Source organism: Sinocyclocheilus rhinocerous, unplaced genomic scaffold (assembly GCF_001515625.1).
Source record: "Sinocyclocheilus rhinocerous isolate Xijiao unplaced genomic scaffold, SAMN03320098_v1.1 scaffold752, whole genome shotgun sequence".
Taxonomy (NCBI): Eukaryota; Metazoa; Chordata; class Actinopteri; order Cypriniformes; family Cyprinidae; genus Sinocyclocheilus; species Sinocyclocheilus rhinocerous.
The window spans coordinates 1,483,979-1,497,476 of NW_015639777.1; the positions used below are offsets into that span (position 1 = coordinate 1,483,979).

The window sequence follows — 13,498 nt, forward strand, 5'->3', positions numbered from 1 at the left end:
AACACACATAACTTCCAAGAGAAAAAAAGTCATAAAATAAAAATCAGTTAAAATACATTACATAAGTAATAACACAAAATATAGTGTATTTAAATATGTAAATAATAAATATTCAGTAATAGCATCTAAAGAAGCAATATATACTAACACAGCAAAACACGAAAAAATGACTTTTATAGATTTATTTATATTTATTTGTGTTGAAACCTGGCATGCGCAAGTTGACCATTCAGATCACTTTCATGCTAGTTAGCCATTAAGAACTCTCTCATCATATGTTGAAAGGAATGAGGTCTGCCAAGTAAAACATCAGCCATTCGTTCATGGGGGTGGGAGGATACACTCACACATCCCAAGCCATCCAGATAAGTAGAGGCCTGTAATGGCTTGGTAGATGTAGAGGCCTGTAATGGTAGATCTGTGTACGGCACACTTCCCCATATCACAACAACCCCTCATGGACCTTTTCTTCTGTCTAAGCGGACCAGGCTGCTGCAGGCTGTGATCTGACACAACAGACCCTGCCCTCCGCACCTGTTTTTTTGTTGTTGTTTGTTTTGTTTTTTTACATCACAGGGTCATCTACAAGCCATCTCATACAGCCACCATCGTTATCAGAACTCCTCCTCTTGGAGAGCTCTGACCCAGCACTAAATATAACCTCTACAATTAGTGCTATCTTGCTAATGCCAACCACCTCGGCGCTGCTCTGCTCTAGAAGGGGGGAAATGCTGTAATTGGTTCTTTTAGGTGTGAGCCCTGGGCGCGGGGTGCAGACACAAGAAGTGAAGGAGGGAGTAAGAGCGTTGCGATGGGGTTGAGAGTTGATTGAGACGGGGAAAGAAAAACGAGATGGGTTTTATAATTGGTGAGATTTGTTGGGGTGAAAGATAACAGATGGAGAAGGAATAAGCAAGAGGAAGAAAACCAGACAGAGAGGCTGTGGAAAACAGTTCAGTGTTCGTAAACTACTTTGAAATTGTAGCTTGCCAAGTCATAATTTAAAGTAGTTAAACTACTCAAAATAACCTTTTGAAAAAGCAGTTAGTTAAGCTACTTACAAAAAGTAGCAGACTATATTGCTATTTAAGGGATAGTGATTACTTTCTTCTGCTAAACATAAAAATAAGATATTTTGAAGAATGTTGATAAGCAAACAGTTTTGGTTCCCATTGACTTCTGTAGTATTTATTTATTTTTTTTTTGTCCATACAATGGAAATAAAAGGGAACCGGAACTTTAGTTTGCAACATTATTCAAAATATCTTATTTTGTGTTCCACAGTTTAAAGAAAGTCATACAGGTTTGGAACAACATGAGTAAGTAAATGATGACACAGATTTTCAGTTTTGGGTGGGCTGTCTCTTTAGGAGCTACAGTATATAAATGCATTTGTCAACTAATATTCATAATATTTGATATTTTATTCACCTTATTTTTCAACGTGGAAGTAAGCTGTTTTCTGTGAATGTGCAAGACTTCTGTTTCATTAGCTGCTATAGGGAAATAACAAGAAGAATAGCAAACGGTAAAACTGTATGAGCTACAAACCAGTGTGTTTATAATTAAGACAATACATTAAAATAATGTGGTAAAAAATACCAGTTTGAAGTTTCAAGAGGCATAACGAGCAGTTTTGTACAGCTAAAAATAACTGGAAGTGAATTACACCGGAAGCCAGACACATTCAATTTACAAATGGCCGCAGCTGTTCTAACGTGAAAAATAAGGTGGATAAGAGGATTTTTTTTTTCTTACAGGCACCACAACAGTGGCTTCTGATCTAGTCAGTTTTATTTCACTCTCTGAGTTGAAAGCATCAAAGATTTCCACAAATGCACGCTGTAATTTACTATTGCACGCAAACAAAATTATACATGTTTTTGCAAGCTCACAGTGCATGACACAAATACATATCCTGTGACTGCTATTTAATGCACAAATGATGTGTTGTTGTTTGCATTTGTTTGCATACACTCTTTAAAAATAAAGGTTCCAATGGTGGTTTTTCGCAGTGAACTATTTTTATTTCCTGAAAGAATGTTTCAGTGATCAGTAACTAAAATAAAAATAAAAATTCGTAGTCTGAAGAATATTTTAATAATCTAAAGAACATTGTTCCACTATAAAGAACCTTTTGTGCAGTAGAACGGGTCCGTGGATGTTAAAGGTTCTTCATAGAACCATCAATGGTGATAAAGAATGTTTATTTTTAAGAGTGTAACATCAGAGACCGTTATTTTGTGTCGTTTAAATCAATCTTATTTTTCAATCCGTAATGAAGCTATTTCCTGTGAATGTGCGAGACCTCTGATCCATTAGCTGCTATGGGTAAATAACTAGAAGAATAACAAAAGATAGTAAACAGTAAAACTATTTGTGCTATAAAATAGTGTGTTTATGATTACAATAATAAATTCAAATAATTTGATAAAAGATACCAGCTTGCATAACGGACCGTTTTTGTACAGCTAAAATAACTAGAAGCAGGTGACCTCAGACGTCTTGCACATTCAAGGTTAAAATGGCTACATCAAGGAGCTTTAAGGCTGTTTGCACTCACAGTATGAATGGATTGTGTTTGTGTTGGAGACTATGTGTCTATGGAAGACAATTTATGCCACACAGAAACTCTTACAAAGCAAAAACAAACACACACTCGCAATCCATGAATGCATCTCTCAACTACTGTACACAGCTTAAAATGTCATGCGGTTGTAAATAATTAAGTGAAGTGTTTTCTCAATTGATAGGGACATGCTGTCTCATGAGAGACCGATGTGTTATCCTACTTTAGTGTATCCTGTGATGTTTATGCGATGACTGTTAAACCTGGAAAGCAAAAATAGTGCAAAAAGCTGAACATTATCCAGTTTTGTCATTCAGTTAAAATGAACAGTTGCTAACATGTTCTTCAATAAAATGTATTGTAGTGTTTCAGGTAATGCTTTACAATAAGGTTGTTTGGTTAAAATTAGTTAACTCTATTAACATGAACTAACAATGAAAAACACGCTAACACTTTAGATTAGGGAAGAGTTTTCCTCAATAAACTCCTAATTTGCTGCTCATTCATAGTAAGGTTTTTTTGTAATCTAAAGTGTTACCAAAAATACTTAATAAGCATCTCTTAATATCAATGTTCATTTCAAGATTTACTAATACAGTATTAGAACCACGGGTTGTAACTAACAATGAACAGTTGTATTTTTATTAACTAACATTCATAAAAAAGACTAATAATAATACAAATGAATTGCTCATTGTTAGTTAATGTTAATATTAATGTTAATAACTAATGTTACCTTTTTGTAAAGTGTTACCGTGTTATATTATACAATTCATGTGTTACCGATGCTGCCTAAAAGGGGTGGTTGATTGCGATTTCACTTTTTTAACGTTAGTTAGTGTGTAATGCTGCTGTTTTAGCATAAACAATATCTGCAAAGTTATGAAGCTGAAAGTTCAATGCAAACAGAGATATCGTCTTTTAAAATTCTGGCAGTTTAATGCCTACAAAAACGGCTGGTAGGGACTACAAGAAGTTACTTCCCGGGTTCGTGACGTAACAAACCCAGATAAACCCAGCCCCCGGGAACACGCAATGAAGGGGCGAGGCCATGCTGCGTTGCTTTAGAAAAGAGGAAGAGAAAACTAAAGGTGCACGTAAAAATCTATTCATATATGAATCACGATTCTGTCTTCTAACGATTCTAATGGATTCACAAGTTTCAAAATCAATGTTCTAAAGCAGCGGTTCTTAACAGCATATCTAAAAGTATGAGACAACAACAAACCAAAAACAGGCCTACCATTAAAAGCCATGCTTGCACAGGTTCTGCGTGATCTTCTTCACTAATATCCTCTGCTTCTCAATCGGGCTCAAACTGATAAGCAATATTAACCATGATATTAAACGAAACATTAACACGTTAGACTGCACCCCATAAACACAACAGTGAACCACCCCTTTAAATTTTGGCCAAAAGTAGGTATCTTTGAATACAGCATAGTAAATTTCTTAAGAAGTGTAAAATGTCCAATTGGCACTGAGGCATTTTAACACATAAACGTGTGGCTTATTGTTAACATTCAGGTATATACCCTGAATTTTGTGTCACACATCTATTTTCTGACTGCCGTACGAGGGAGAGAAAGAGGAATTTCCTCGTAAAACGTGAACTGCTGACTTGTTTGTTTTTGCTTTGCTTGTGGAGGTGGAAAAACATCCATATCCTAAAGTCATATTTGCATGACTCATTTTACTGGAAGTAATAGCAATAAATTCAGTACCAAAAGAAAGTAAGTTACATAAATTTAACTGTACAGCTGTAAGCATAAATATTCAGTGTATGGCAAGAGGCTCTCTGTGTTTGAGGCAGCACAGAAATACTGCTCACAGCTCGTTTAGGACCTGCGTATGCGTTTCAGTTCAATGTATTTACATACAAATTTCAGAAGTAATTTATGCACCGTGTGCATTTATGATAATTCACCTAAATTGTGAATGTTCCAGGCTGCAGTTCCGGTTTTATCTGTATTTCCCCTGTATTAAAGGTGACAGCCTTGGCTGTGTTTTCTTCGTTCGGCAGTGGATTTGTATTGTTGATGGCATTGCTGTTGTATTCATCTTGCATAATTTGTCAAGCAGCGAATTACATGCGTGGGTCCTTCACCTCAGATAACTGCAGTGCTAATCTCAGATAAACAGCGTGATAGCCTCAGGTCTTACTCAACTGATTATTACTGCTGGGACTGGAAGACTCAACACAGACACACACACTTGCTTTCTCATGCATTTCCCAATACACTGGAACTGGAAATTATCTGTGTTCCAAGTGTGCACTTCACCTTGTAGTGTTGTTTGTGTTTGTTGTGTTTGTAGTCCCCAGGTTGCAGCAATGCAGTGAATTGATAGTATTGTATTTAGTGTGGAGTGGTGTGCTTTCCTCTGTATAGAGCAGTAGGTCTTTGTGTTTGGATGTATTGATCACCTGGTAGAAGGTGTGTTTAGTAGGGATGTGATGTTATCAAATTGTCATATCATGATAATTGCTAAAGCTTTTTAGTATTGAATTAGGTTGCAGAACTTAACTGTTATCCTCTTAATAAAAAGTTTAGTAACCTTTTTTTCATGTAACAAAATAATAATTTAAATTCATAATGTATAAACAAAATGTTTCATACTGATTAAAGTGCAAAAGAACACAACTATAAAGAACAATAATAAAGAATCAGGGGCCGAATCCTAGAATTTCCTAAGTGCAATTCTTGCAAAAATTCTTAAGAAGCTCTCAAATCTTTTTTTTTTTTCCTTAAGAAGAAAATGACAGTTTTTATCTGATTGAATAAATGGTGGTTCTTGCTGAAAATACACTGATAAACTCAGCGAAGAACACTTCAAGGAATCGTGTTTTTTTATTTTATTATTATTTATTTATTTATTGTACTGCAGAATACCATAATAATCATTAGGGATGCACCAATGCCACTTTTTCCAGAACGAGTCCGATACCAATACTTTTATTTTTGGTACTTGCCAATACCTATACCTGTATTTTCATTGCATTTGTACTTTTTAAAAATATTGGGTACAGAAACCAACCAATATGTGTATATATACAGTATCTCACAGAAGTGAGTACACCCCTCACATTTTTGTAAATATTTTATTATATCTTTTCATGTGACAACACTGAAGAAATGACACTTTGCTACAATGTAAAGTAGTGAGTGTACAGCTTGTATAACAGTGTAAATTTGCTGTCCCCTCAAAATAACTCAACACACAGCCATTAATGTCTAACTATATTAATGTGCTGCTTTAATTGATGCACACTAAACAACACGCATCACTCGCGCGCACGCACACACACACACACACAGAGAGAGAGAGAGGTCAGAGATCGCTGATTGCGCTGCACACACACAAAAACTTGTTGGCAACGCTTCCCCGTGATTTTCATTAATAAAATAGTCTAGATACTAGATCGCTACATTATATTCCTCAGCAACGAGGTGGTAAAATCGCTGTTTTTGAAGTAATTGTTTGTACAGAGAGATGCACAGACGCAGCTACACACAATCTCTCTCTCTCTCTCTCTCTCTCTCTCTCTCTCTCTATCAAACGATCGATCGATAATTAATTGAAATACATGCTATAATTCATTCAAATAAATGTGGTCTTACCGCACTATTTCATCTCTGTGTATGATTTGAAGCGGGCAGAATGCTAGCGCTATCGTGCCGTAACTGACGAAAATAACTGTAATTTTTACCCATACGGTCAAATATTGTGCTGCAAAGAGCAATACTAGTTTGAACTTGTCTATAACTTGGCAAATGACCATGGAATAAGGGGGATAATCAACGGCTAGCCGTGCGTTAAAGGATTTTAACGCACGCTTCGCGTTGGGCGGTTCTTTGCCTCCACGTCGTGCATTTAACTCACGGCTAGCCATTGATTATCCCTTACATATATATGTGATGTAAACTATATTAGTTACGTTTTAAAAAGGCTCAAGCTTTTCCACCCTGGCTTCCTGTTTTCAATGGGAAAAAAATGACTTTTTTATGTTTTGTATCTCAGACTTATATTGTAAAAGAATGTTCATAATACTATAAAGGAGCAAGTACTCTTTTGTGCTTTGCACTATGTATTTATATTGTACAGTGAATTTAATGTAGAAACCCAAGGTCTACTATTCATGCTGCTCCCCTGAATTAATTAAAAGAAATATTGCCCAGTATAGTACAGTGGCGTTAAGTAAAAAGTTATTTTCCATTTCCTTTTTTGGCATCCTTGAATTTAAGTAACCGTTAAAGGTTTAAATGAGAAGACTTCAGTGTATCTCCCTACTTCTGCTCTTTGCAAGTGTATTACACTGGAGTTTAGGTTAGACTGCATTTTCATTTGAAAGGTCATTTGGACCTGAATCATGTGGCTTTGGATTTGAAGCAGAATGTATTCTCATTTGTGAGGATTTGAAAACTTTATTTGAATGCCCAAAATAAACTGATAGCTTTATGCCAGGTATTTGTGGTCTGTGTTTGAGTTTATAACTCAAAACTGACAACTGACTCGGGAGACTTAGGTTATTTATTTTTATTTTTTTTCAGCCAGGTACAAATATGTGGAACAAAAATAAAATCAGGAATAAACTGATCAATGTCAAACTTTAGTCATTTGCATATTTACAAAGAAATTGAATAGAATATGTAGTATGGAATATGATGCATATGTATTTTGTGGATTTACAAACCAACCATCGCAGCTATATGGATATTAAGTGAAACTTTAGTTGTGCAACATATTGCAAAATGGTTTTATTATATATACACTACTTCAGTGTCACATGATCCTTCAGAAATAATTCTAATATGCTGATTTGGTGCTCAAGAAACTTTTTTTTGTTGTTGTTGTTATCACGTCATGACTTTTTTTTCTGTATTCAAGCTCAAACAAACAGCATTTGTTTGAAATAGAAATCTTGTGTGACATTATAAAGTCTTTACTCTCACTTCTGATCAGTTGAGTGTGTCCTTGCTTAATAAATGTATTTGTGTAAAAATAAAAATAAAAAAACACTTACTGACCCCACACTATATAAACATGTACATATTGTAATTCAAGTAAAAATCAGATTACTTAAGTAAAATTTTGAATGACATTCAATGTCTACCTTAAAGTGTTTTTCACCATAAACTGAGAATCTTGATATTTTATGCTTCATTACTATATGTAATTATGACCATTTCAGACAGTTTGTATATTAAGTGTAATGTAATGTGTGACAGACCTGGCTGTTATTTACTTAATTATATCTTAAGTTAGATGTATTGTGTTTGTGTCCATAAGAAGGACAGTCAGAGCAGATGGATGTATAGAAGAATGATTTTTCATGCGTTTACCTCTCTTCTCAGGTATAATTGAGGTGGTGTGCAATGTCTTTGTGGAAGTCACTGGTGTGTATCTGGAGAAAGAAATGCACTCGGGGCTGAAGAGCTGCTCTTCTCTGCTCCTGTGTCTGCTGGACATCATCCACTGCCTGCTCAAAAACCTTTCGTCTGTAGTCCGACTGGCCCTGCAGGTAACATTTTCTCTATTTCCATTTTGATTTACTGGCAAATGTAAAAGTGATTGTACATTTGTATAGTCAAAGCATTTGTTGATTTGTTGATACTAAGAAAATATATCAAAGAGAAACTTTGTGCAAAACAATTGGCGTAAAGTAAATAAAAATATAAATAGACAAAATATATAGAGTTTATGTATAATTAATAATAATTTAGTGAAAGAGCGTTTTCCCCGATCTGTGTATTGTTAAAGGGCAGCTGTGTCTCATTTTGGTCTGATTATTGTGTGGACAAAACTTTTCTTTTCTGTCTTCCTTTCTTCCATAGTTGTGTCTTAAATGATGTACCATCTCTGTGTATTTACTGTATACTATGCACTATGTTCTCTGCTGTCTAGTAGGCTTGCCGCGATAGACGGTGTTGACGGTGATACCGGTCACTTGCCCACCGCGTCACCGACCCCCACCGTCGTTTTGATTTTTTATAGTAATAAAAATCATTTAGTTCAGTAAAAGATCAGACACTACAATTAAAAACTGAACGTCCTACGTCTAAACACACATATCCGATTCTCCACAGAACTCCCAATGCGAGGGCGACACGTTTGCTCAAAGATTTTTAATGGCGTTTTAATGCCGGCGTGCTCTGTACATGTTTACTTAGCCTATTTCCAGTTTTGTATACCTATTTAAACTTTATGTAAGTTATTTGTTATTTTATATTAGGCGGCTTGCCCTATAGCATGGTGTATTTTTATTTGTTTTGTTAATGAAAGTTCTATGTTTTATATATAGGCTAAAGTGAGTTTGACGTTGTATTTTGTTGTTGCATTCAAGCAATTGACACCGAACTGCCGTTAATTCGATAATAATTTGCCGTTAATTAAATAAGAAGCTATTTAAAAGAGAAGGAAAGTGAGGAAAAGAGGGAAAATTCAAACGAACTAAAAACGAACAATTGCTTTACTCCGAATTGCCGCTATTTTAAAGTGAAAGTAAAATGGGCACACCGCTTTTACAAGCTATTTAAAAGCGAAGGAAAGCGAGGAAAAGAGGGAATGCCCCGCCCCCGCGGTGATACCGGTATTACCGGTGTTGTCACACGCCGATTAACCGGTGGGAAAATGTCCTCACCGACACAACCCTACTGTCTAGTCCAGTAGAGTAAATAGTGCACAGTATACAGTAAAAATACTGCAATAATTAGTTTGTGAAAAGTTTAAGAAAAGAAAATAGACAACAACGATCCCTGTTCACACATCCGCATAAATGCTGTATTGTGCATGCCGGGCTAGTAGTTGGCAATGTCATTTTGTAAAAAAAAAAAAAAAAAACTATAAGAATCTATTAAATCGCATAAGACTTTACTAAAGACACTCAAACTGCTGTAAAGTATATTTTACTCTACACAAGTATTCATGTGTATAGTATGAATAAAGTATCATCAAGCATGTGTATTATGAATGCAATTTGAATGTACTACAGTACATCTGCCACCATGCTGGCATTGTCATGTGAGCTATGTTGTAGTGAGTTGCATCATTTCATTGTCATTCACGGCTACTCTCTCATGGTCTATGGATAGTCAATTTCCATTGGATGTGAACTAGTAGCAGAACTTTGCTTACTGTTGCCTTATGAATACTGTGAATTCAGACATTTTCACCAAATCCTCCTTACATTACTATAAGTTTTATCTCGGCATATGAAGAGTTCATTTGCAAAAACCGATAACTCCATTTTAATTTTTTTTCAGAAATCACTTTTTTTTTTTTATTGCGCAGTAATATCAATCAAATTGCAGTTGAGTTGTTTTGAAATACAGGTAATTTTACAAAATTAAAGTTCTTAATTACTCTTATACTAAGTATAAGATTATATTAAGTATGTTTTTTTTACATAATAAAAGTTTGTTTTATAGAAAAAGCAGATAACTCCAACAGTTGTTTTTTTGGCAAAAGCAGATAACTCCACATTTCATGTTTTAGAGTTTAAATAAACACTTGTTTAATCTTTGTAATCTCCTCAGATGACAATGTAGATGCCTGACAAACGTTGTTGTTGTTGTGATCATAAACTGTATGGATGTGATTACACGCAATACACAGAGCTTTTCCCTCACCATTGTAACGCGCTGCTTTTGCAAGGTTCCGTGAAAACGTTGTTCAATAACAACAAGGGTGCTTGTCAGCTTCTGCAGTAAAACGTGAACTCGCGATGCCTTGAAAGTGGACAAAACCGACTTTTTTGACAAAACGTGTTTAGGGTTCAGATATGTGGAGAATAATGCACAGCAATCAGCTAATTTTTTTTTAAAAGTGCCGTTTATCTGTTTTTGCAAATGAACTCTTCATATAATCATCATGTCAATTATATGATTTTTATTGTCCTAGAACTGTACATTTCTGCCATGGACATCACATTGACATAGTCACCACTGATAAAGTGTTCCTAAATGTAATGTAGAAACTTTTATTTTCTGTGAAGCTGCTTTACAACGATGTGTATTGTGAAAAGCGCTATACAAATAAACGTATAGTAGGGAGATATGCCTATTCAGACATATTGTTGGTGTCTAAGGCAAATTCTTGGCTCAGAGCAAAAAAAAAAAAAAAGTAACAACAGATTCCATAGTAATACATAAAGTTTGAAGAAAATAATATACTATTGTCAAATGTGTATCCAAAAATACAAATACAAAAGTCCAAATACCATAGGAAATGAATACGGGTCAATTTGACCCCCTTTATGCATTCTTGGGTTAGTGATACTATTTTTTTTGTTTGTTTGTTTTTTAGGAATTCATAGAATATGAAATAAATAAATATTTTTATTAATAAAATATAAAAAAAAATCCCAGCATGCTAGGTCAATTTGACCCCCTTATGCATTCTAGAATTAAAAGGTCCACTGAAGTGCTTTGAAACACGCAGCGTTATGCTATGTGGTGACGTAATTTAAACTGAAACAGGAAGACGGGGCGGGACATATCAAGCAGCCATGCCCCCTTTTTAAATAGCCAATAGTGTTTCGTTTTTATGTCACAGCTTGGGCCAGAGCCTTTGAGCTCGGTAAAGCCGCATTTGACAGCTTATGACAGCCACAGTCTAATAGATTAGCCCTTTAGATGCAATATAAAACTGTTACTAAAGCAAAACAGTGATTATAATGATGCTGAGGATGTGTAGTTTGAAAATGGTGTAATTTATGTTGGTGCAGGGCACCGGTATTATCTCTTCTTCTCGTTAGTGCCGTTTGTCTAACTGTTTCTCCTCCTAATTTGATCCAAATCGCTATAAAATATAGCATTCTGTGTAGAATTCAAATGGGTCCGATGCATTTTGTGGTATGCGTGACTCACGCATATGATCCGCTCCGTGATATCGTGTCTCTGGACCGGAGCAGACTGTGCTCGCTGCGGCGGTTCGCATACACAACACAACACAATGCGAAACCAGACATCTTTCGATCCAATGGAAAGCATATTTACACGGAATCGTTACTTATTCCCCATATAGTGCACTACGTGCCATTCAGCATACAGAAAATACTAATTCTGTGAACAAGTGACCTATTTCAGCCACCAGTTTCAGCGTCTATTTATAGTGTAGGGGGCGGGACATTTCAGATTCTAGAGAGCAATTGATTGGACAGAAAGTTTGATGAGAAGCTGTAGTGCAGGGTGATGTCATCAAAACTGTTAATTCATATTGCTAGAAGTGAGAGGCTGTGTAAGTTTTGAATGCTTATATCTTCTAAATACGAATTTTGTTATCGTTTTGGAGCACACTAGCTTATAGATAACTATAAGGCTAACATATTCATACTAAAAGCCAAAAAATGTCAGCAGAATACGGTTGTCAGTCCTGTATTTGAGTCCTTAATACGGTTACGTTCACACACAATACGATTATTTTCAGGCGTGACAACCGCATTCTGTAAACGAACTTACACCCGTAAATTTTCAGGACTCACAACTGCATTCTCGGAAAACGCTGTGTGAATATAACAGGACTGGACAAAGTTGTCTCTCACGTCAAACAGTGCGAGAGAGAGCCGCTCTGCTGCACAAACGCATGTTTACCGTGTGTTGCGTGTTTTCATGTGTGGTTTCAGTAACTTACAGTGACGGAGAAATTAGCTGTCTATCACCTGAAAGTTTTAGATCCAGTCAGTTTTTCTCCACTGTAGCCGCTTCGTCAGTTTTGTGTTCTGCACGCGACTCAAATGCTATATATGTTTACCATATTCTTCATTCTTTCAAGCAGACATATTTATTTCTATAAATAAATTTAGATTAATCTTTAGGGCTACTAAAGTTTTTCAGTCAAGAGCAGTGCGTGATTTTCTGTCTTTCTTTTGTTGCTTGATTAACATCAATGACTCGGACAATAGCAACTAAATTAGGCTGCTATCCCTTTAAAACCGAATGCACAGCTGCAATAGATGCAATGTACTGATACACGTTCTCCTTACTGTTTACGTTCACTTAAGACATAATCAACTGTGTTTACGTGAATACTCGTCAAAACAGACAATTCGACATCATTTTGTGTGTAATTCTCCGCTCATTCGACGCGAAAGAGTACTCGTGTGCTGTGAGACGTGCTTTCTGTGTGTATGCTTCAGTGTCTGCGCTCAGAAAACCGGTCCGAATTGAGTGCTCTCTTGTGTCTTCAGATTTATCCATAAGTCTGCTCTTCTCTTACTCCCACATATTGACATTTTTGAACATTTTATGCGACGTGCAGCAAGTGTATGTTAGCTTATGTCCCGCCGGTTCATATGTATGCATCTAACATCCGAACCACGCAGCAGATTCGTTCTGAATGAATCTCTTCCCAAATCGTCCCTCCCTAACATTTTCGTCTCGTTTTTATTCGTTGACGAAAATGTCAATAGATTTACATCATAGTTATTCTCATTCAAAAAGAGTTTTTGTTCGTTATCGTCTCGTTGTCATGTCAAAAACGTTGTTGACAAATTATGACGAAAATTATTCGTCAACGAAATTAACACTGATGTGAATTCACCACATTGACCAACAGAAAGCTACTTGGTTTGAAAGTAGGGATGGGCGTATCGATCCGAAGTATCGATATATCGATACTGACATAGTGCAGAAGTATCGAATCGGTATCGATATCGACGATACTGCCTTGAAAAATATCGGTATCGTATCGAAAACAAAATAAGGGGTATCGCCCATCCCTATTTGAAAGTGTCTTCCATGTGAACCATGCTTTATACATCACTACCAGGGTTTGAAATTAACACCCGCCAACCCGCGGGTAAAAATCAGCTGTGGCGGGTAACGCTGTCAAATCACTAGCCAATTTGGCGGGTTACTTTTCGTAAATTATGTTTACTAATTAATTTCTTGAGGAAGTTCATGTAAGCCAAATCTGCACAGATTTAGTGTA

General features: G+C 36.0%; 1 protein-coding gene across 1 annotated transcript in view; it reads left to right on the forward strand.

Moving 5' to 3' along the window:
- ulk4 (unc-51 like kinase 4) overlaps nucleotides 1-13,498 on the forward strand; it is a 234,135-nt gene that overhangs the window by 144,524 nt on the left and 76,113 nt on the right. The window contains exon 34 of the mRNA XM_016567664.1: nucleotides 7,924-8,090. Within this exon, the coding sequence (XP_016423150.1) occupies nucleotides 7,924-8,090 (167 nt within the window). The remainder of the gene's footprint in view (nucleotides 1-7,923; nucleotides 8,091-13,498) is intronic.